This window comes from Macrobrachium rosenbergii, chromosome 50 (assembly GCF_040412425.1).
Source record: "Macrobrachium rosenbergii isolate ZJJX-2024 chromosome 50, ASM4041242v1, whole genome shotgun sequence".
Taxonomy (NCBI): Eukaryota; Metazoa; Arthropoda; class Malacostraca; order Decapoda; family Palaemonidae; genus Macrobrachium; species Macrobrachium rosenbergii.
In genome coordinates, this window is record NC_089790.1 from 12,911,705 (window position 1) to 12,937,500 (window position 25,796).

Consider the following 25,796-nt stretch of genomic DNA (forward strand, 5'->3'; position numbering starts at 1 on the left):
TTAAAAAAAAAAAGCACATCAATGGAAAGAGAAAGATATACATATGCACATGATATAAGAAAAAAATTCTACAAAATTTTCGTTACTTTCCAAGGGAAGTTGAAAGTGAATATATCCAACCCTGTGCAGGGCTTCTTTTCCAAAAGATAGTCATAAAAATATGCTAATTTTACCAAGTTATGTTTTTTTACTAATATTTTTTTTATTTTGTCAGGTTATAATTACAGCTCACAACATCACAACAGATAAGAACTAAAATCAATAACAAAATCTGAGTACTGTATATTGATTGTAAAATATTTATGACTCATCCTTCCTTCACCACCTCAAGTAAGACTAAATCTCTCCCAGCTCACTTGCTCTCTTACTGCCATCTGAAAGAGTGATTTTGCCATTTTCCAGCAAAATCGAACTGAAATTTTGAACATACTGTACTGTGAGTGTAACACTTCGCCTAGGTTTATAGTTCACTCACACACATTTTGAATCTTTTGTATGTTAATATGGTAACAAATGATAAGACAGTTTCTCAATAAAAATACATTGATGGTGAAGCTGTGGGTAAACACAGGAAGCCTACCTGCCTACCGAATTGTGTCATTTGCAAGAGAGAGAGAGAGAGAGAGAGAGAGAGGTTCCATTTTATTTTCAAAGTGTATTTATGCAGTATATTTTGTTACAAATATGGGAGGAAAAGAGAGATGATTGCCTTTTGCATAAAGTATTCATTTTCCATTTTTAAATGCAGTCGTTGTTTATAAGGATATTTAACGCTTACAGTTATATGGTATTGACAAAGTTAGGGCCAGAAAGGTACAAAGTTGCTCTTGAACACCTCTAGATTTTTTACTCACCTTTATCCAGATGTCACCATTATCTATTAATCCTGATATTTGGAGAATTGCTGTAAATTACAGCACACAACCGTTAATAAAATATGAAGAATCATAAACGAAAACACGAAACCAAACAAGCTCTTTTCAAGTCAGACATCTATCTAGCTGTCAGATAGCTGGTGCCCAGCTGTCTGACCACCCCCCCACTGTGGAAACTTCTCCAGGCCTCCCCCACCCCCAAAAACCCTTTCTCAGTCAGTTATGAGTGTAGATAGTGTTGCCAACATTTTCCTGAGGTGCAGCATTGCCTACAATTGGAGAGCAGTTTTTTAAAATTTTTAAAAATTTATGTAACAATTCAATTTGGTCCTTGGTTCCTGGTCTGGGTGTGTAGGATAATGTTGATTTCTGGGAATACTGATATACCGTATGTGTGTTTATATATATATATATATATATATATATATATATATAATCCCCGTTTATATATATATATCGAACCGAAAAAATCGTCGTAAGCGGAACATCGTCGAAAATCGTCAAAAATCATAAGAAAATACTTTTAATATTATAAACTATATTATTATTGAGTTTTACATCAAAAAACCTTCAAATTATGATTATTCTGCCATTTTATATATATATAACCCGAACATAAGCCAGAAATAATTTCTGATGAATATATTTGAAAAGCGTCGTAACCTATACACTGCCTGTAATGTACAATGGACCACCACCCATTCGTGATTCCGGATTAATGGCTTCACCTGTTTGCAAATTGCTCTGTGGAACATACAATATATAACACATTCGTGGAAGATTCACCTACCGCAGTATTTTTCATAGAGAAATATTCACAAATTACTGTATTTTCATATTTTAGTGACTAAATGCACTTTTTGTCATAAAATTATGAAAATATTCAGGCATAAGCATTTTTAAAGTTTTTTTTTTTTTTTGGTGTTTTGAACTATCAGAATAGGCAGTTATAAGCATTTTTAGAGGGTTTAGAGTATTCGCGGATTTTAGCTCTTTGCGTGGGGGAGTGGTACGCATTCCCTGTGAATACGGGGTCAACTATATATATATATATATATATATATATATATATATATATATATATATATATATATATATATATATATATATATATATATATAGAATGTATATACAGTATATTTATATGTATGTGTATATATATATTATATATATATACACATATACATATACATACACAGTAAACCCCCTTATTCGCATTCTCACAGTTCACGGACTCTCATATTCATGGATTTCTCTTTGGAACGTATCTACCGATTATTTGCAGAAAGTTCGCCCATTCGCAGTATTTTTCACTGAGAAATATTCAGTAAATACTGTATTTTCATCTCATTTTCATGACTAAATGCACTTTTTTGTGATAAAACTATTAAAATACTCAGGTAATGAGTTACGATAATTCACCTTACGATAGTTTGATTTTGCAATGGGGTAAGCAGTTAATACCAATACAACAATATTATTTATAAAATATTTTTAAATTTTGTGCGGGTGTAGGCAGCAGCATAATTAGACAGAGAGAGAGACCAAATTACAATAGACAACTTTTCCTCCATCTCTTTAACCCATCTTTTAGCGAAAAAAGTAAAAGAGAATGATAAAAGTATTGTTAGTAACGTTATACTCTTGCATAAATGCGGACAGCCATAAACAGCCGACCAAGAAACTGTTGTTTGGCTTATAACCGAATTGGATAACAACAGCCGTTTACCTGTATTTCAACCATCGTACGGTAATAAACAGTTACCTTGGGTTATGGCACAAATGACGTTAAGTAGAATAGGACTGATACATTTTTGCATTATACCCTTATTTGGTATGGATAAAAGATTGTCAAGGAATTATACTGCTAAATCTAAGCTGCAAGTTGTAGCTGAAGCTGAGAAAATGTTCAAGCTGCTACTCTAAATTATCGTGCATTGGCAACATGGATGAAACTTGATCGTAATTAAAATTGGAGAGAAAGTATTTTAATCAAAACTACTGGGTATGAAAGAACACATTACTGTTATTTTTACGCTGATAAACGATAAATACATAAAGCTCGTATTTTGATGAAATCAAGTGAAAATAGTGAACGGAATCTTGAATTTTTTTACACAAAACAAATGCCCCCAAACGGCCTTCGTCAATCGTCATCTGTTAAGGAAAATAACAGATAAATTAATTTCACAACGAGACATATTTTAGTTATATTTCGACTTAAAAACACTTCGTATAACAAAAAATACCTTGCCCCTGTAAATAAAGTATGTAGACTGTAGAGATTCATTTATGCTAACTAGAAGCAAGAAAAGAGCTCTGAACCGAGTTAATGCGGTGAAATAAACACCGCGCAAACATTTCCAAACCAAAACACTGATCTCTATGAACGCAGTTTTTAATACAAAAGCAATATAAGAATATATACAATATTATTGGATACATGGAATTAAGGCATAACATTTTAAAAGATGCATATTCGTTATGTTGACGTTTGTATAATACAATATGCGAATATAGAGTACAGTATAATGTAGGCTATGCTACCGTATATGTGTACAATACACCATAGTGTAGGCTAAGCTAATTCTTGTTTGTTATTCAATTTCTCTTTGTGATGAATTATCAAAGTCACTTTGCATGAACCTCCAGAATTAGCTGATATTAAAAATTACTATACTGTGTATGTAAAGAGTATATTTTATAGTGTAGGCTAGGCTACCATATGTATACAGTACATGGTACCGAATACCCCAGTGTAGACTAGGCTATGTTCGAGATACGTTTTGGTATTTTAAGTTTTTTTTCCAACAAACGATGTTTTTTTGGGAACCTAACCCCACCATAAGTAGGATAATACTTGTATAAGCATTTTTAGTTTTTTTTGTGTGTGTTTGAACTATCAAAATAGGCATTTCTAAGAGTTTCTAGAAGGGTTTTAAGTATTCGCTGGTTTAGGTATTCGCCTAGGGGGGGGTGTAGTACGCATCCCCTGCAAATACTGGGGATTTGCTGTACAGGCAGTCCCCAGTTATCGGTGGCCACGGTTACCGGCAGTCTGGTTTTATGGCGCTTGTCTGGTGACTACGATAATCAGATTTTTGACACTGATCTCCAGTTATTGGTGCTGATCCCCCACTTATCGGAGTTGCTGATCCCCACTTGTCGCGGCGCTGATAACCAGGGATCGGCGCTATTATTGCTGATTTTGGGTTATCGGCTACTTTCGGTCATAAGTCACGCTGTTGGGAACTGAACCCTTGCCGATAACCTGGTATATATATTATACGTACACATACACAGGCATTCCCCACGTTACGACGGGCTCGGCCCACGATTTTCTTCAAATTTATTCATCGACAATTATTTCCCGGTTTATGATACATGTTTCAGGGTTACAACCCCAATCTGACAAGAAATATGGCTCCAAAACAGTAGAATGGTCAAAAAATTTTTTTTTTTTTTTTTTTTTTTTTTTTTTTTTTTTTTTTTTTTTGATGAAAAATCAACAAAAATGAAGGTTGTTATTTTCAAGACACTCAAAGGATTAAAAGTAAGGTTCTCTTGTGATTTTTGATGATTTTTCGGCTTGTGGCATGGCGTAAGAATGGAACTCCATTGTAAACCAGGGACTGCCTGTGTGTGTGTATATATATATATATATATATATATATATATATATATTATATATTATATATTATATATATATATTATATATTATATATATATATATATATATATATATATATATATATATATATATATATATATATATATATATATATATATATATATGTATACACATGCATACGTACATACAGGTAGTGCTTGAGTTACGATAATTTGATTTTGCAATGGGGTTAGCAATCAAGTAATACTGATACGACGGTATTTATAAAATATTTTTAAATTTCGTGCGAGCGCAGCCAGCAAGAGAGTATTATTACAATAAACCAACTTTTATTCTTCCATCTCTTTATCCCATCTTCTAGTTAAAAAAGTGAAAGAGAATTAGAAAAGTATTGTTAATAACGTTATACTCTTGCGTAAATGTGTGCAGCCATAAACAACTGAACGAGAAAGTGTTTTTTGCCTATAACTGAATCGGATAGCAGCAGCCATTTTGCTTGTATTTCAAGCATCGTACGGGTAGTAAACAATTACCATAGTTATGTTACAAATGACGTTAAGTAGAATAGGACTGATATATTTTTATTACATTATACCCTTACAAGGTATGGATAAAAGATCGACAAGGAAATATACTGCTAAATTTAAGCTGCATGTTGTAGCTGAAGCTGAGAAAACAACGTTCAAGCTGCTAATGACTATAATTATCGTGCATTGGCACCATGGATGAAACTCTACAGTAAATAAAATTGGAGAGAAAAATATTTTAATCAAAACTTATGGGCATGAAAGAACACATATTACTGCTGTTTTCATGCAGATAAAAGATAAATATGTAAAGTTCACTTTATGATGAAACAAGTGAAAAAAGTGAATTGAATCTTGAATTATTTTTTTTTTTTTTTACACAAAACAAACATACCCCGAAACAGCCAATGTCATCTATTAACAAAAAAATTGCTAAATTAATCTCACAACTAGATGTATTTAAGTTATATTGTGACTTAGTAATGCTTTGTATAACAAGAAATATCCTTGTTTCATATAAATAAAATTTCTAGAGATTCATTTCCACTAACTAGAAGCAACTGAGTTAAGTACTGCAAAATAAACTTACCATGTATCAGTTTCCAAACCAAAACATTGGTCGCTATGGTCGCAGTTTATAATACAAAAGCGATATGAGAACATATATAAAATATTGTTGGATACAGTGTAGTAAAGCATAACTTTTTAAAAGATCCATGGAAAAGATGCACATTCATTATGTTGTTTGTATAATATGATATGTGGATATAGAATACAGTATAGTGTAGGCTAGGCTACCGTATATGTATACGATATACCATAGTGTAGGCTAAACCTTGTTTTTTATTCAATTTCTCTTTATACTGAATTATCATAGGTCAATCTGCATTGAACCTGCAGAATTAGCTGACATTAATAATTACTATACCATATATTAGTGTAGGCTAGACTGCCATATATGTATAGATGGTACTGATTACCCTAGTGTAGGCTGGGCTACAGTATATTCAAGATATGATTTTTTCAACAAACAATGGGTTTTTGGAACCTAATCCCATCGTATGTAGGGCAATACCTGTACTTATACAGTATATAATACATGTACACACACAGTTAGTCCCCAGTTATTGGCAGGGGTTCCGTTCCCGACGGCGTGACAATAGCTGAAAATCGTTGATAAAAGCGCTGATCCCTGGTTATTGGCGCTGATAAGCAGGGATTGGCGCCAAAAATCCAGTTGTCATCACTAGACAAGCGCCGTAAAAATGGATCACCGATAACTGGGGACTGCCAGCATGTATCTGTCATATATATATATATATATATATATATATATATATATATATATATATATATATATATATATATATATATATATATATATATATATATATATATCTATATATATATCTATCTATCTATCTATCTATCTATCTATCTATCTATCTATCTATATATATTATATATATATATATCTATATATATATATATATATATATATATATATATCTATCTATCTATCTACAGGCAGTCCCTGGTTTCTGACGGTTCCGGCTTACGACGTTCGAGGTTACGACGCTTTTCAAATATATTCATCAGAAATTATTTCCGGCTTACGACGCATGTTCGGGGTTCGACGACGTCGACGCCGATCCGACAGAAGAAATTTGGCCCCAAAACGGCAGAATAATCATAATTTGAAGGTTTTTTTTTTATGTAAAACTCAATAATAATGCAGTTTACGTCGTTTTCAATGCACCCAGAGCATTAAAAGTAAGGTTTTCTTATGATTTTTGACGATTTTGACGATTTTCCGTTTATGACGATTTTCGGGTTACGACGGCGCAAGAACGGAACCCGTCGTAAACAGGGGACCACCTATATATATATATATATATATATACACACATATATTATACATATACACACACAGTCAATCTTCCATACTTGCTGTGGTTAGGGACTACAACTACCTGCGAAAAGTGAAAGCCCACGTTAAAATATTGCCCCCTCTAAAAATGCTTATAAGTGCCTATTTTATAGTTCAAACACCAAATATACCTTAGACTAAAATGCTTATAACTGCCTATTTTAGTAGTTCAAGCACCAACTATACCTTAAACTTTCATCCTTCACCAAATATACCTTTAACTATCATCTTCAAACACTTTTAATATAATTTCAAAGTTATCTTACAACAGTACCCTTAAAAATATATGGCTTACAGTTACGTGTGTAAACTAATCAAGTTCCCCCCATATTCAGGCATAGCAATTTTCTCTCAAACAGTATTCAAGCAGCCATGTTTTCTTTTACAGTACATAGGGGAAACATTGGGAATTCACAAGTAGATTTAAGTACTGTTCCTAAATAAAAACAGGTATTATTGATATTTTGCTGCATTTAATTAATATTAATATTTGAAAATTAATAAATATTTTTGTTATAAAAAATGTTTTAGTCACGAACATAACTTGAAAAAATCCTCAAGTTGGTGAGTTTTCCGTGATTTATTTGGATTTACGTTCAGCAGGAAAATCTGCAACTAACTGAAGCAGTGAATGCTGAACCACGATAAAGTGGGGGACCATTATGCATTATATATATATATATATATATATATATATATATATATATATATATATATATATATATATATATATATATATATATATATATATATATATATATCTAATATATATATATATTATATATATTCATGAAGCTACAAATGTCGCCTAATATCCAATTCACGCTACTCCTGGAATATCCCCAATGGAGAATTATCTTCAAAGGGAAATTTTTAAAGTGATAAGTGGATTGGAACTGCTGGGTCTCGATCCCTCGACATCGTAACTTCCAGCGACTCCATTCGATGGTCAAAACCATTGAGCCGCCAATAGAGGTATAAGTTAATGCTGAATCTGCCATACTTATTTACTGTCGAGAGCGAGAAAATCGTACTTGGCTTCGGCATTAACCCACCTCACCATGATAATCACTCATTGGTATGTTTGGAACACGCAGCTCTCCTTATGAAATTTTTATCACAGTGATTTATATACATTCATGAAGCTACAGATGTCGCTTAATATCCAATTCACGCTGCTTCGGGAATATCCCCAAAGGGGCATTATCACCGAAGAGGAATTTTTAAAGTGATAAATGGATTGGAACTGCCCGGTCTCGATCCCTCTACACGGTAACTTCCAGTGACTCCGTTCGATTTTCAAACCACTGAGCCCCCAAGAGAGCTGTGTGTTCCAAACGTACTGATGGTGGGTTAGTGCCGAAGCCAAGTACGATTTCCCCTCTCTGGACGGGTAAATAAGTACGAACCACTGAGCCCCCAAGAGAGTTGCGTGTTCCAAACGTACCGATGGTGAGTTAGTGCTGAAGCCAAGTACGATTTCCCCTCTCTGGATGGGTAAATAAGTACGGCAGGTTGGGCATTAACTTATACCTCTCTTGGTGGCTCAATGGTTTGACCGTTGAATGGAGTCGCTGGAAGTTACCGTGTCGAGGGATGGAGACCCGGCAGTTCTGATCCATTTATCAATAAAAATTCCCCTTCGGTGATAATTCTCCATTGGGGATATTCCCAAAGTAGCGTTAATTGGATACTAAGTGACATTTGTAGCTTCATGAATGTATATAAATCATGGTGTGATGAAATATATATTATATATATATATATATATATATATATATATATATATATATATATATATATATATATATATATATATATATATATATATATATATATATATATATATATATATATATATTATATATATATATATATATATTTATATATATATATATATATATATATATATATATTATTATATTTATATATATGTATATATTTATATATATTACATTTATATAATATATATATATATTATTAAAATTTTGACGCTATAGAAAGAACCACTTGATAGACTCGAACAAAATTTTGCACATGGCCTCTATGTCACCCCAGAAAGATTTACAACTCAAAATCAAACCCTCCCCTGTTAAGGACTTATAAACACAGACAAAACAAATGAAATTTTCTTTTTTACGTCACCTTTTCTTTCAGTGCTTATGGGTTAATTCTCATTTTTCACCTGACACTCCACCTTTTCTTCCAGGTGCTGTCAGATGTATGATTAATCTACAACAATAAATCCAAATCCCCCCATAACATAAGTTTTTGATCAGAATTTACATGAATTTTGATTATAATTTATGAGAATTATTGATATAATTGTTTACCTCAATAAAATCAACATTGAAAACCTACATGGCATAAAACTAGAGAAACCCAACGAAGTTCCAGCTTCCCTCCCATTGCTACGTGAAAGGAATTGTTGCCGTATATCACTACCAGTGTATACCTAACCGTTATTGTTTTTAAATGTAAATCGTATTCATTAAATGTATTGTTACAAGTCTTAAATTTAATATACAGCATTTTATAATAGATTTGACATAACAAAATGCTTTAAAAGTAAATTATTTGCAATTTTTCTTTATAAAAAGTTGCCAGTGTGATGTGTTTGGTGGAAAGGATGTCGAGAATAGTTACACCTGCTGACATCTCTTTCATTAGTTGCAGTTGTTTTCTCTTATTGCTGTGAAATCAAAGTGTTAGATCTGACTGAAAAGGGGGAGAGAGAGAGAGTGTGCGTGAAGATGAGGCGTAAGGAATTCTTCCCAGATCGCGCATGCGTAGATCCGTAGAAGAAAAAAATTACCGCTATGGCGTGTCCGTACGGCACCTACAACCACGTCCAATTTGTACCTTCGGTGATAACGTAAGGTACCAAACAAAATCGTTCTCCTGGTTATTTATTGTTTTGAATAAATACATGTTGATAAAAGATAGAAATGAATATATATCATTCTAAGGTATAACCATAAACAATCATTTTACTGTATATGATTACATCAGCAAGAGGTACGAATCGACGGGTTGTTGTAGTTGCCAGGTATCACTATGTAATGGTGGATACACTGCCTAAAGATGTTGAATTCTATGATAGTAAATGGGTGCGTTCGGTGAGAGAGAGATATGAGAGTTGGTGTTACCGATGTTTGTTACCAACCTATCATTAATTAAACGGTGACGAAGGGCTTATGAAGACATCTCCACATATTGAAAGTGAGAGAGATCTCTTGCAATTTAGATGTAGAAAAGACAGGGAAACAACGGAGAAAGAGAGAGAGAAAGCCAAGTAGACAAGATATTGGAAGCTCCGAATGAGTTAAAAATATTTTAGATTTGTTTTTCATGCAACTAAAGACAGTGATGGCTTTTGTCGATTTTAAAGGATTTTTGGTGGATCAGGTGAATTAAGTGTTGATGCTATTTGCTACTGAGTACTTTACAATACAGACAGTCCCCGGTTATCAGCGTTTGTTTAGTGACGGAAATTGGCGAATTTCAGCGCCAGTATGTGCTAAATTTCTGCTTATCAGAGCTGATAATCGGGTATTGGTGCCGATACACACCTAACAGAAGTGCTGATCTCTGATTATCAGCACCGATACCTGGATATCGGAGCCGATATGCCGCCAAAAATCGCCGATTTTTGTTTAATAGTTATTTTCGCTTATCATCATGCCGTCGGAACGGAATCCCCTCTGGTAACTGGTGACTGCCTGTATTAGGTTGGGTCAAATGAAACTACACAATAAAACAATTTAAAGGGAAAACAGGAAAATTTTTCTGAGTACTGCAGTTTTCCTGGGCAGTGTTGGGTTGGTCAGCTAGTATTATAGCATATACACATATATATAGGTAGATATTTTTCCCATAGCCTCTACTTTATTGAGTTGTATTTCATAGTAGAACATGTTCTACTATATATATATATATATATATATATATATATATATATATATATATATATATATATATATATATATATATATATATATATATATATTATATATATATATATATATATATATATATATATATATATATATTTACTCCGTCCTTTAATTTAATTTTTTTAGGTTTAATGGCTTGATTATGTAATTGTAATGGTTGGTAACATATTTGGTCTAATTGTCAAATCCTTAAGGTTTTTTCCATGAACATTGGTATAGTGAATGAAAGCTACCAGACTGGTGCATTTAAATAAGGTGTGTAATGAAGTCCTTAATAGTGATTATTGGATTTCATTTGCTGTGTTCCTGATAAGCAGGTTGTTTTAAGATTCAAGTTCAGCATTGTTGGTTGAGATAATTTAACTATCGGTTGACATTTCTGACCGCTCCGTGTGAAAAAAAGATCCATCAGGCGAAGATTTGGGATACATAACTTGTACTGGAGGGAGAACTTTTTAAGTGCTTCAGGGGATTGAGACTGCTGGGAGAAGGAAGGTTTGTTTCAGTTTTTGAGGAGATCAGTTCACTGCAAATGTAAGGCTTGAACTGTAGTTTGTCTTTGTACTGTAGTGAGTTCCTTGTCATTTAGCAATTTGCATATTACTCTGTTAAAGTAATGTAATGATGTATATTTTCTTTCCACAAACATTTGATCTTCGTCTTTTTAAGTGTTACCATTTTCTTCAACTTTCTCCTTTCAGGTTATGGACTTATTGAAAGGATTTACAACTCTTGATGAAGTAGGAGACGACTCACAAGTAAGGAAACAAAATTTCAAGCCAACAACAGCAGCAGAAGAAATAGATTATTTAAACATCATTCTTGCAAATATAGAAAAACAAAATGAAATTGATAAACCTAAAGTTGAATTGTTAAACCATGCCAAAGATAAAGATGATGATACATTGATGCAAAATGGGCGTTCTGATGTGGAAGGGTCTTCTAATACAGAAACAAAAGAGGAGTTGTCCCATGCGGATGATATCTTGACTCAAGCTAGGAGGAGGAGGAGGGATCAGCACATATTGCATAGGTGTAATAATAATGTAGGAGAGACTATAAATGGCCATGTTGTACATACCGGACTTAGCACTGAACCCACCACTCGTGTGATAGTAAACCCTAGTTCTACTTCAGCTAGTAATCTGGAATCAGATTGTAATTGTAGTCAGACATCTTTAAGTGCTGATCTTGATGAGGATTTGGAAATTAATAATGTAGGAGCAATCAGTTTGGCAGTTCTTAATGATGGTGACGAAGAGGCTGGGAGCTCAGAGCTAAGCCCCAGTACGGCTGTGGATGCCAGCTTTGTTATTCCATTTAGTTCAGGGGTTGATGAGAGTCGAGGTGGTGTGCTTGAGTCTGGATATGATCCAGCAAGGGACACTTCATGTGGTTGTCTTTCAGGTGATGAAACTACGGCGGTAGTCAGCGAAAGTAGAACTTCCAGCGAAGAAACTGTGTCATCTAATATTGTCTTAGGTGGCATACATGATCTTTTGGCTTGTAATGAAGAGGAAGATCGGTTAGCTGCATGTGATGAAAGCTGTGATCAGTCCACAGTCTGTGATGATTCAGCAGAACAGTCATCAGTCTTTGAAGAATCCTTAGATCATGCTGAAGTGTGTGAAGAGAATTTTAATAATTCAGAGAATTGTAAGGAGTATAACACATGTGAAATTTCTAGTTCTCAACCTCAGGACAAAGAAGCTGAAGACAGGAGCTTTGTTGATCTCTCAATAGTAAAGTCTGAACCTTTAGATCTAGATCCAGGGGAGGACTTTGACTTTGGTGGGTTTATTAATGACCCAGCTGAAGATTTTCGTATAAAAGAGGAGCCAAGATTTGAAGAGGAAACACAAGAGTACCCCCCTGTATTTAACCCTAGCTTCCAGACTGATGGTATATTTGGAATAAAACTGGAAGAATCAGTACCACCTGAACTGTTTGTTCCTGAACAAAGATTCCTTGTTAAAGACAGGTTTTATAGTAAGGAACAAGTTACTGCTGCCTACATGATATCTCAGTCAACACTCTCTTCAAGTATCAACATGGCAATGTTTAGTGATCTTGGTAAAACTAACCCAGTCCTTCGACTGGATTGTCTTGAAGACATGATCAAGAAGCCGGAAATGCTGGTATTGGAAGATGCTGAAATTATCAAATTATTTGTCAAGAATTTTGGTTCAAATTTGGAGGAGTGGAAAGTAAGACATAGATTTCCAAAAATAACTGCACGAAAGCACACTGATAAAAAGAAAAAAGCTAAGAAAGACACAAAAGAGAGAAAACGAAAAGATAAGTTTACCCCAAAGCATGAAAAAGGTAGTGTATCGGAAGATTCTGATTTTTGTAGTGGTGAAGGGGTAGATGCAAAGAAAAAACACAAGGATTTCAAGAAATCCAACAAAGGATTACAAAATTTAAAGGAAAGCAAGGATAAAAAAAGCAAAAAGAAAGGCAAGAGTAGTTGTGCAATTGATAGCTCTGATACTGAAAAAAGGAAAAGAAAGAAAAAGGGTAAAGCTTTCTCAAAAGAAATTATTGACAGTGATAGTTCAGATAGTGACCCCGAGCCAAAGAAAAGGAAAGTGGACATTTCAAGTGTTTATAGCTCTGATGAGGAAAAAGGTAGGACAAAATTGAAAAATAATAATGAAAATGAATTAACAAGTAAGGAGGATGTGAAGGTTGATTCTCAGGGAAACACTATGGACAGCTGTAAAATTGGGAAGAAATTAAAATCAGATTCTGTAAGAGAATCTGAGCAGGGAATAAATGTTGGGAAGGTAGATGCACATCTTGAAGCCAAGGAAGTTCCTGAGGAAGGTAAAGTTCGGCAGGAAATAAAGGATGAAATAATGGACAAAAATTCAAAGAAATTTGAAAGTGAAAGTGTTGTTAGTGGCAAGCAGTCTCAGAAATCTGTTGTTCCCACCAGTCGTGATGGTAGTTCGGCTAATTGTGAAGCAGAAAATAAATTTACAGCTAAGGTTTCCCGTATTTCAAATTCAGAAACGTCTTCTAGTCATGCCATAAGTGAACTAGGGGACTTGAAAATGATGGAGGTGCTGAAGACAGAGAGAGATGCCACAGAAAGTGTGAAAGATAACAGTGCAGTTACTTCAGATAGAGAAAAGGATTTCCAAGGCACAGGTGTGAAAGAAAAAAATGAAGTAATTGCTGGAATGAGTGGAAGTGAAGTTGAGAAATCAGACTCAGATCCTAATACTCAGCTTAGGGAAAAAGGTGAAACATTGGTTAAAAAGAAAGAAAATGACGGACCCCTACTTGGTAAAATTCATATGGATAGTGTACAGAAAAACAGTAGACAGGCAACGGATGTGTGTGAAAGTTTAAAGTTTGAAAATTATAAAGAAACCAAAGACTATACCATTTCTGAAGAAAATGCCAGTACTGTTGATAAAAATATTTTAGAAAAAGGTGAAAGTAGGACAGGTGTTACGAGAGATGTGGAAGGTGGTGAAAGTAAGACAAGTGAAAGTGATTTAGGTATTTGTACAGTTGAGGGTGCTAATAATGAACACGTGCTAGAAAGTGTGGTCGTTGATAAATTGGGTGATGTGAAACATAGTGAGGTTGTAGATAAACTTCATAATATAAAGATGCTAAGTGAACTGTGGGAAGGGAAAGATAAACTTTCCAAAGAGCAAGAGGAGAGTGACTTGATAATTCCTCCAAACTCATATAAGCCTTGTGTCGTGCGGTTAGACGATTTAATTTTAGACAAGAATTTTCACAAGGTTGTGAAAAGGGGCTTGAAGAAACTAGGGCTAAAACCTAAGAATCGATCCCTGCATCATTCACCGTTGAAGTTGCTAGAGAATGACCTTTCAGATGACCAGGAGGAAAGATCAGATTACAGAAAGGGAGGATTGGATAAATTGGGTAAATTAAAGGAGGGTGGTAAAGAAAAGGAAGATAAAAAGCGGAGAAAAAACTAAAAGAACTGAGAGAGGCAGAATTCAAGAGAAAAAAGATTGATGTAGGGAAAGATAAGCGATCTTTGAAGGAGCTTGGTGAGGAAAGGGTACGTAGGCAGCTTGAGAAATTCGAAAGGAGAACTGAAAAGGAGAAGTTGCGACAGACAAAGGAAGAACAGAATGCTCAGAAATTGCAGTTTCCTTCCATTGGCACATCATTCAAGTAAGTATTCCAGTCTTTTGTTTTCCATATACTGTACTCATAGCTTATGTGAATGGGTTGGGCCAGTGTATAATGAATATACTGAATAAATTATGCATGTATTTTTGGCTTGCCTTCTCTTTCATAAGTATTTTTAATGAAATTTTCAGTATGATTTTCTTTCCCTTTTTTAACCTTTGTCTTGTAGAGTGAATATCATATTTATAAATTGAAAAATTTTAGCCTTTATTGTTTGGATTACACCAACCTTTAATCCTGCTATATTGTACTTCATTTTGTAAAGTTTTAGAATAGTGTAAGCTCAAGAAAATGTTGTACAGGTAGTTTCTATAGTGATAATTCAGTTCAAGTGTGATCATTTTTCATTTCAGAATCCCCAAAAAGACCTCTTCGACTGCTAGTTGCCTGCAAGAATTACGACAGAAAGTTAATGCCATGGGTGGTTCAGTTGTTACAAAACGGGAAGATATGAAAAAACAGGAAAAGAAGTCGATGTATTCCTCTAATAAGACGTTTTTAAACAGGAGAGGTGAGAGAAAAAAAGAGAAGCAGGCAGACAGTAGGAGGGAGGAAGTGGATGAGAGGATGAAGGAACAACAAGGAGAAGAAAGGAGAAGGGAACACGAGGAGATTAAGAGGGAACAAAAGGGAAGACCACCTAGAGAAATTCAGGACAAAGACACTCCTGAAACCAGGACTGATGTGATGGATAGCGACACAAAAGAGAATCTAAAAAAGGAAGATAGTCTTCAAAGCAAGTGGGATAGAGAAGAAAACTTAGAGAAGCGTCATGTGTGGAAAGTTGATCCATCTACTGGCTTGAAAAGACCTCCATCACCACCTGCCTCCCCTGCTGTGGGTGGAGGTTGGATGCCAGCGTGGTCTGAAGGAGATGAAGATATGGTAGGGGGGGTTAGCCCTGCTGATTCATACGGAAGTCTTAATGAGGACGTGAGAGAGCCAGAAGTGAAGAAAATGAGTGAAACTGAGAAACCAAGTTTGTTGGACTGGGTACATGGCTTATTTGAAGACCCCCAGAAATCGTATAATGAAGAAAAGCCGAGTTTAATGAGTTTTGTTAATGAATTATATGGGGTAAGTGCTGAAAAGGTGAATGATGCTAAAGAAGGTAGGAGAGACGACACTATGTTTCATGAAACACTCGAGTCTCCAGGAAATCATGAGTCAGATGGAGAAAGGCCTAGCATGTTTGAAGAGTTGGAAACTCTGACATCGTCAGATGTTAGAAATTTAGATAATGAAGGCTCTTCAATAGAATGGAAAGAGAGGGCTTTATTCCTTAAAATTGCAGCCATGGATAAGGAAAAGGAACTCTCAGAGGCAGCTAGGGTCGGATCTGGGGAAGAGACTGTGGGTAAAGTAGAAAACTTGAATCAAGAGCACTTGTCTCCTCCTCCTCCTGTCTTAGAAGGAAAAACATCTTTACCAGATACCTTACCCGTGGATGGGAAAGAAATTTCTCATCACAGTGGTGAAGACAAGTCTCTTGTATTTTCCAAAAGAAAAAAGGAGATTTCTCTGAGTTCATACAAACAAAAAGTGGAAATACCTGGGGAATTGAATAAAGGGTCTTCAAAAGTGAAGGATACTAATGAAGATAAGAAAGAATCTGATGTAGAAGCTCCTGCAGTAAGTAAAGTTGTTATAGAACGACAACAAGGGCAAGAGTCTGGTCGATTTGCTTCTGATGTTTCCTCCCCGTCTGATTCAGTTAGTAAGATTTCAAAGGTAGATCCACCTAAGGTAGATCCAGCTCCATCAAAAGAAACTTTAAAGTCAAAGGATGCATTAAGTGAAAAGGATACAAAACTACAAGACTTGGATGAGGATGATATTTTAAAAGGTAAATTAGATTACAGTCACTTAGACCGAAGACAGAAAGTGAAACTTTATGAAAGGAGAAAAAAAGCATATTATGAGGTGAAGAAAAAGTACATGAAGGAGAAGAGTGAACTTACTTCACATCAGCAGAAGAGAGCCAGGTTTGAAGAGTGTGAACGTCGTAAAAAAGAGTACTATGACTTGAAAGTTCACTTGTATGAAGAAAAGAAGAGAGAAAATGCTAAAAGAAAGGCAGAGGATAGAGAGTTGTATGAGAGGGAAAGGGGAAAGAAAAAGAAAAGACATGCTGATTCAAGGAGAAATGATAGAATAACAGTCAGTCTGAAAAGTACTTCAGATGAGGTTGATATTGAAAATGAGTATGATCCAGAGAATGCACCCATGCTTGAGTTGCCACCAGATCCTGATGATGGGGATGTTCCATATTCTCCCACAGGAACGCCTATAATGGATGATGAAGTGTATACCATCAACACCAGAACTTCTTTATTAGATGAACAAGCATCTTTAAAGGAGTCACTTTCTAAACTTGAAAAAGTACCGAAGACTAATACAGAGGCGACGCCCATTGAATCAGAAAAGATACAGTCTGTTGCACTAGCAATTCTTCAGAACATGAAACATCTTGCAGCACTAGGTGAAGTACAAGGAGTTATACCTTCTTCAGCAGCAGAATTACACCAGTTACTGTTATCTGTAACGTCTTTGAAAGGCACAAACCTTGAGGCCTTGTTATCAGAGTTAACCGTAGCAAAAAAGTTAGGAGAGAAAACTAGCGAAAAGCCTCCAGAGGTGACTCCTGAGACCAAGCTAATGACCCAAAAATCAGTTCCAGTAGTTTCTTCACAATCCATCACTGCTACCACACCTACAGTAACTGTGTCAAACACCCAAGCTTCATCCACATCTGTGACAATGACAGTTTCGTCAAATGCGGTACCTGTTTTACTAAAGCCTCCAAGAGCTGTTCGTGGTAAAACGGACAGCCCAGCTGAAACTGATCATGTGGATTCAAACACCATACCACCCTTTGTGGAATCAAAATCAGTAGCTCCCTCTTCAAGTGATAATTTTGAAGTAGCTCCAGTGCTTGCCAAAATTACCCCTTTACCTGATAAAGCTGCCCCTTTACCTGCCAAAGCCACCCCTTTACCTGCCAAAGCTGCCCCTTTACCTGCCAAAGCTGCTACTTTATCAGCCAAAGCTGCACCATTGCCTTCCAAAGCTGCTCCGATACCTTCTCAGCCAGCCCCTGTACCACCTCCAGTGTCAAATGTTAGGCTTTCACCGGTTCCAGCCCCTGTTCCTCCACCCTCGGTATCTTTTGTCCCCACCCCAGTGCCTCCCCCAACAGGATCAACTCCCAAACCTGTACCGCCTCCCTCTACATCATTGTATGTTCCCAAAGGTGCTAGTCTGTTTCCAGCTCCAGTACCACCTCCACTACCAGCAGACCCCCCTCCTCCACCTTTACCACCACCTCCACAAGAGAATCCACCACCTCCACCCCCACCACCTCCACCCCCACCACCCCAAGAAAACCCACCACTACCTCCAACACCATTAGGTGAACTGCCATTACCTGCACCTCCCCTGTCAATGAACGAGTTGTCCCCACAAGTTCCTCAATCATGTGAAGTTCCTCTGCAGATTCCTCGAATGTCCTTAAGTGACTCACAATCAGAGCTATCATTGAGTGGTGTACCACCACCAATACCTCCAAAACCCTTGAGTGAAGTTCCACCCCCACCACTACCCCCACCACCACCAACGGTAGCTCAGCCAGCTTCATTGAATAAACCACCACCTCCATTACCACCACCATCGTTGAAAGGTCCACCGCCACCAATACCCTCGGGAACTTTGAGTGAGCGTCCACCTCCATTACCCCCAGCTTCTATGAAACCCCCAACGATGTTAAATGAACCACCACCACCTTTACCTTCTGCACCATTGAATGAGCCACCACCGCCTGTGTTGCCTGTATCTCTGAAAGAACCACCACCACCTGTAATGCCAGCCTCTTTAAAAGAACCACCTCCACCTATACCACAGGCCTCTTTGAATGAGCTACCACCACCAATACCACCAATATCAATGACTGAGCCACCCCCTAATATAACTACAGTGTCACTGAATCAGCCTCCCCCACCATTACCTCCAGGTGAAAGAGCGCACTGTCCACCTGCATCTGGAGCACCTCCACCTATACTACCACCATTCAAATTGTTTCCTCCTCCAACTCATGTTGGTGTAGGTCAGACATCACACATTTCCACTGGAATAAACAGTCCATTTATGGGTGCTTTAAAAAGTTCTGGCCCCACTCTCATACCTGCATTAAAGCCACCCCCACCACCACCTAGTCTCCCAAAGGGAATATCAGAGTTTATTGCGGAAGTTCCCATGGACTTGGACTCTGACAGCGAATATGAATATGAACCCGGAAAAAATGACTACATTGAAATTAATCAAAGTGTGGAGGAGCTTCAGTCAAACCTACAATTTTCATCGAAGAGCTGTGAAGAGGAGCTGCAGTGTTCAGACAAAGATGATGCAAGTTTTTTAGCAGGTTTTGGTGTAAGTTTGGAAGACACTGTGGTTGAAGAAGCTCCCAGTCTTTGTGATGTGGTAGATGATTTCTTTGTTCGAGGAGTAGGTCTGGAGAAATCCATTTCAAAGCTAATGGGTTCTTGTGTTGACGATGACACAAGTCATGAGAAAAATGAGAAACCCTGTCCTTCTTCAATGTCTGTTTCATCAAGCCCCTTGCATGCATCTAGTGTTTCAGTGGTTTCTGTTGCTTCTTCAAAAGAAGAAAAAAATGATTGTGATGTGGAATTGGTGGACTTGAAGGAAAATACAAATCAACTTTTCACTGATGAAGAGCTAATGGCTATAGTGGAACAGACGGAAGAGGTGGTGGACCTGGAGGTGGTCTTTGCAAATGTCCAGAACGATCCCAAAAGCAGGAGGAGATTTCATGGGGTGAGTATGAATCACTTTTCAGCTGTTAAAATACAGTTACTGGTTGTAGTGTTTTCCTGTAGGAATGCTTGCATGGTCTGCAATGCTTTGTCGTACACAAGGTTGCTTTCATTGCAGACATAATTTTGATTGCTGTAGCTTTGGCTTAATTGCTGCACATAAATGGTAAAGTGACTCTGAAACCTGTGATTTTCATTTGTGTAAATCTGACATCAGTTCCAAAAGATTTTATGCAGTTCCTAGCCAATTAGTTTATAAGGCTACCATTTTTTTTTTTGCCTATTTCTATCATACTTGGTATTAATTTCTTAGAATTGCAGTAGGTGGTTCAGCTTCTCAAGTTTGTTTGGTTGGTTGGAGTCACTAGTTATCATTTAAAATAGTTTGGGTTGAATCATATATAATCCAGGATTTGATGCCAGTTTGAATTATCTGCCATGTTTTTTCTCTTCCTCAATTTATTCCACAATTCTTTTGAAAACTTATGAAGATAACACTGATAACTTGCTGTTGTTAGTGTGACAATAATTTTGAAATTCATCACAGAACATGATTCTGTGAAAAATAAAGATTGAAAAGGCCTTGCAGACATATTAGTACTGTCTGATTGATTTTCTGAGAATTGTATGATGCTGTGAATACATGTTCAGCATCTGAAAAATTTTGTGCTGTGGATACAGCATTAGAATTGAAAGTCTTTCAGTTGTCAGTATTCAAGAACACAGTCTGGCTGGAAGTCTTTGAAAGATTCATTTTAAGGTAAAGTGTTTTGTTTGAAAAAAAAAAATGTAATTTGGCCGATACTATTTTTGTCACAGGTTGTATACCATAAATTGGAAATTAAACAAATGCAGGAAAAATAAGTTGTGAATAGAAGGTTTTGCAAGTCAAAACAATGGTTAAGATAGATTGATCATCGTCATTTCTTAACCTTCCTGACTTTCTTTTCCCCTACTGATATTTCAATTAAATTTTGTTGGAAGGCTTTTTGTGGCATTCAGAGGCCAATGAATGTGTCATTGGTATATGTAATGACTAACTTATAAAGATAATGGTCAATTCCTTGAGAACGGTGCGAGCACAATACTCCTGGTTTATTGAAATTGTTCAGGTACTGTAATTCAGTAATGAAAGCTACTTCGTTTATGGAGTACAATGGTCCAAGCTGTTCAAGACAATAGAATACAGTGATTGTACTCTTACTCAAAAACATATAATGAAACTTTATTAGAAACTTGACAAAATTTTGATTGAAAATACTATGTAATGAAGAAATAGAACGAGAGATCTGTATATGATTCCTTCAGGTAAGGAGTCTGGTTCTCAAAGGATACCCATTAGGAAGATTTAGTTCGGTAGGATATAAAGAAAACATTGATATTATTGAAGTTCATAAAGATACCAAACTGGTGGGAATTGGTTGAAGAAGGGACTTGGTAGAAATGCGCTGATATTGGTTGTTGTAATTTGCCATTTTTCCTGGAAAATTTTACTTAATGTGGATACGCATACTGTATTGTATTTAAATTCCCTGTGCTTTTAGTTTTTAGTTTTCTTTTAGCAGTTGCATGGCATTTTTACCCTTTCATATTTTTTGCTTATTGTACAAATATTAAATACCTTCTTGGCTTTTTTTGAGGTTTTGGTTGGAACTTGTTCATTTTCTTTTAATGCTTGACATTTTAATATTGGCAGAATTGTAGTTCTCAGGTGATTATAACAAATTTGTCTTAAATTTTTGTAAGTGTGATGGGCCTTGTAATTCTGATCTATTCTTTATTTTTCCATTTACTCAAGCCATGCCGTTTTATGACGAATTTATCTGTGCTGGTTTTGTAGGGCAGTTTCTTTGAATTTTTATTTAAGCCTTTATGTGTTTTATGGTCAGACATACACTTTGCAAATGCTTTTGAACTGTCTTGAATGCTGGAGTTTTTTGAAAGGTATTTGGCTTCAAAACCTAGAGATCGGTCAAATAAATATAATCAGATTTTTATGAATTTTCTTGCAGTAACTACTTGCCTTCAGTTACTGGCTGGAATGGACACAAATCATGAGAAATCCCAAGGCGCGCAGACGGCTTGTACTTTTCTTTAAAAAGTGATAAGATTGCATTTGAGGATGCCAAAGTTTGGAAGAGAGTTAAATTTCAGCTGTATCTTTGGCAATTTCATATTATGTCCTCTGTACATGTAAACGGTGGTTATAGATATATGTTTGCAACTGAAAATCATATATATTTTTTTATTTTTTGAAGAGACATTTCTGTAGGTGTAGATAATTGAATCACACACTTTCATTTTGTTCTGGAGTTGTTTGCCATGGCCACCATAGATTGATATACTGTATGATGTATTTTTTTCATACATCAATTGCAACTTGAACCTCAAAGAATCATAATTATTGTCACAAAGGAAAGTGAGGCAGTATTCTGTAAATGGAGAAATATCAGTTACAAACTTAGCTCAGATTTTCAGAAGGATTTGCAGACTTCATTTTTAGTGTATTTATTTTTCATATTTTTAGTAGGTGGGCAGTATCACCTGATTTAAGTTTTGCCTTTGTTAAAAATTGTATGCATGGGATTTTGTGCATTTGCCGGCAGGTGTGGAAAACTGCATAGTGTTTTATGGTTTTGATAAGTGTTATCAAAATTACATACTATCTGGTTGTATGCAACTGGATATTAATCAGGGGGGCCCTTGAGTGAGCTTAAAGACTTGGTCCAACTCTTCGTAACACCTGGGTCAGGACTGGATGTAAAGTCTTGCATTTCAAGTAAAGAATTAATGGGCATTAGGATGAATTGCATTTTATTGCTTTTCTGCTAAATTCATTTGACTAATAATCCCTCCCCTTTAAAGACTATAGGAATGATAGTGCATGGATAAAGATGAAATATGCTGTATTTTGCAGAGCTCGTCACATTTTTAACTTCAGTAGTTATGCTGTAGGTCCCAAACTTAATTGCATGCATTTTTAGAGGCTGATTTAACCAGTAAATTGGCTAAACTGCTTGTGCCATATTTGCCAGCACTATTGTTTATAGTCATCATTTATTATGCATGTTTTTTTTTTTCTTTCGCAAGGAGAGTACTGTACTGTTTTGGAAATTTTTGTATGTTCCGTAGTTGATTTATTGAGGGTATTTTATACTGTATATATTGTATATATTTACTTGAGTAAGGTCAGAGGAAACACAAGGCACGTCAAGTGGCTCTAGCTTGTTAATTCATGAAGTGTTTTTTCGCATACTGTATAGGTATATTTTTGGGTATGGTATGTTTTAAATTATTATTTTTCATGGGTTTCAGTTTATTAGATGTAAAGTTGGATTTTGTTTACAATACAATTCAGTGTTTAAAGAATTAATAACTTGATCACTGAGCAAATATTCAAATTAATTAAAAAAAAAAAAGACAGTAAAAGTGTTGAATCATTCAAGAAGTCCAATGAATGGGGAGCTTTTCTGTATCCCTCTTCTCTGTTGTCTTTTCAGGTTCAGTTTCTGGGGGAAGATTAAAAGTTTAAAGAGGAATCTAGAAGCAGGGAAGTCTGTCACACACTGAACTGACCCAATCAGTAGGACCCCTTCATCTGTCGCCAGCTTCCATCCAAATGCAAATGGTTATCAAGTGGATTGAATGTTTGAAATTGAGAGAAATGTAACAGTAGAAATAAAATAACGGCTATAACAAGTTGTTGTTCCGTAGTTGCGGTGCATTGCCACGGTCGTTATTAAATGCTCAACATTCTTCGTGCATTGGAAAAGGCCCTCTCACTCTTGGTTACGTCAGCAGGTCTTACGTAGTCTGCAGTCATGTAAAAAACACTGGAGTTGCTGCTGCTGCTGCTGCTGTTGTTGCAGCACCCAATATATTTTGTAGCATTGTTTCAGAACCAGGATATTACATGTTATCTTGTGCTTTGCATGCCTTGTGTTTCCTTAATGACCTTTGACCTCTCTTGTGTCAAGCAATATATTTTATTGTTGAACCTCAACTTTGCTTAAGAGGAAATAACTTAATGATGGAAGTTTTTAATCAGGTTTTTAGTGATTGATGTCAGTTAAATACAGTATTGTTTACTTTTACTGTATAGTGTTCCTCTTTTTATTTTTTAGGATGAGTCATCTAGTTACTATCAGAAAACAACCTTGGCACAGTCGATCATCGACCAATGCAAGGATATTCCTCTTGTTGGTAAGTTTTTATTCCTTTGTCCTTGCATTTTGATGCTTGTAGGCTCTGTATGTGTGTGTGTGTGTGTGGGGTAAACTAAGAATATACCACATTTTCACTAGGTGATTGCCTATAATGAAGAATGAGAAACAGTTACATAAAGTATCATGGAAACTCTTACCTCCCCATTTTTTTATCATTGGAAGTAGGCCTTTCCAAGAAAGTGATCTCATAAAATCTCACCATCAAAGAGGCCATTACCACCACCCCACTCATACACTTCCACCCAGTAGGCTATTACATCCTCACAACATACCCCACCTGTCCTCCACCTCCCTCTCTTACTTTTAAGTCACTTGAAGCCCTCTCCCCTCTATAAATGCCTTCTATTCCAAGAATTTCATCACACCCAAACCTCCACTTCCCCTGCTTGTTTGTCACCCCGTTGTAACCATTAGTAGTTTTGTCCTTCCTATAGTTATATACAAATATATGGTAATGTCTGTATTAGGAATTTTGTCGGCATAGATTAGTCAGGAAAGTATCGAGTAGTGCCCTAGTTATCATTCAGCTCTAAGGTAAGAGAAAATATTTATAAAACACAAAAATTATAATGTAATACTTTTGAACACTTGACTTGTCACCCAACATACTACCGTGTCAATAAACCGAATATCTGTGTTGCAGTATGAACAATTATCTTTATATCCATCAAGAGAAGTGCATCCCCATGGCACTCTCAGATCACAGTCCTCTTCTCCACAGCAAGCTCCCTCATTTCTTTCCCCCTTAATACACCAGCGACCTCATCATCCTCAAAGTACCTTCCAAATGATACTCAATGTACCCTCTTCTCCATGCATAAGTCTTTTATACTCCTCAAAATTATCTAAGATTAGTCTCAAACCTAATCTTGTTCAACCGTGCTGTTCCACCATCCCAACCCACCCATCCCCCTTTCCTAATTAGCTCCTATACAAACCCTTATATAGTACCCATAATTACAACCCTATGAGACCATGATTGCAATGCTTCAAGACTGCTTATTGAGGATAATTGCATCCAGGAAGAATTAAGCCACCAGTATATCCTCTCTCTCTCTCTCCATTTTGAAACTCCCAATCTCACTAATATTTTTCTCCAATGCATTCAAGCCACGAAAGTTCTGACCATATTATGTCATTTGAACGGGCTTTAAAAAAAAATCATCATAAATAATGTATCAGCAGTTTTCCCCCAGTTCTACAACTCAGATATAATAATGCTTGCCAACATTTATTCTCCTTTACAAATGCATTATGGAGAAGAGTAGGTTTTCTATTCCAGGTTGATATACCTGAAACTGAAAATAAACAGCATAGTGAAAATATGCCAAAAATATTTGGAATGAGGGGAACCTAATCACAAGAACCCGATACTTTAGTCTAATTTTTACAGGCAATCTTAACCAGCTAAGAAATGTCAAGGCAGTCCCATAACTGTTTAATTTTTGCGTAAAGATGTTTGATTAAAATGCCATTTACAACAACGAAGAACACCTTGAATGTGTCATTAGTAAGGTTTAACCTGTAAAAGAGAAACTGTGATGAAATCAAATATATCCTCATGGATCCAGTGAGATGAATTACTTAAGAAAAATTGGACCCTGGAATCTATTGAATCATTACTTGAAAAATTT

General features: G+C 35.9%; 1 protein-coding gene across 1 annotated transcript in view; it reads left to right on the top strand.

Moving 5' to 3' along the window:
• Positions 1 to 25,796, top strand: part of LOC136832631 (uncharacterized) — a 95,847-nt gene that overhangs the window by 26,028 nt on the left and 44,023 nt on the right. Inside the window, 4 exon segments of the mRNA XM_067093886.1 lie at positions 11,621 to 14,878; positions 14,881 to 15,086; positions 15,458 to 19,937; positions 24,061 to 24,139. Of these exon segments, the coding sequence (XP_066949987.1) occupies positions 11,624 to 14,878; positions 14,881 to 15,086; positions 15,458 to 19,937; positions 24,061 to 24,139 (8,020 nt within the window). The 5' untranslated portion in view covers positions 11,621 to 11,623.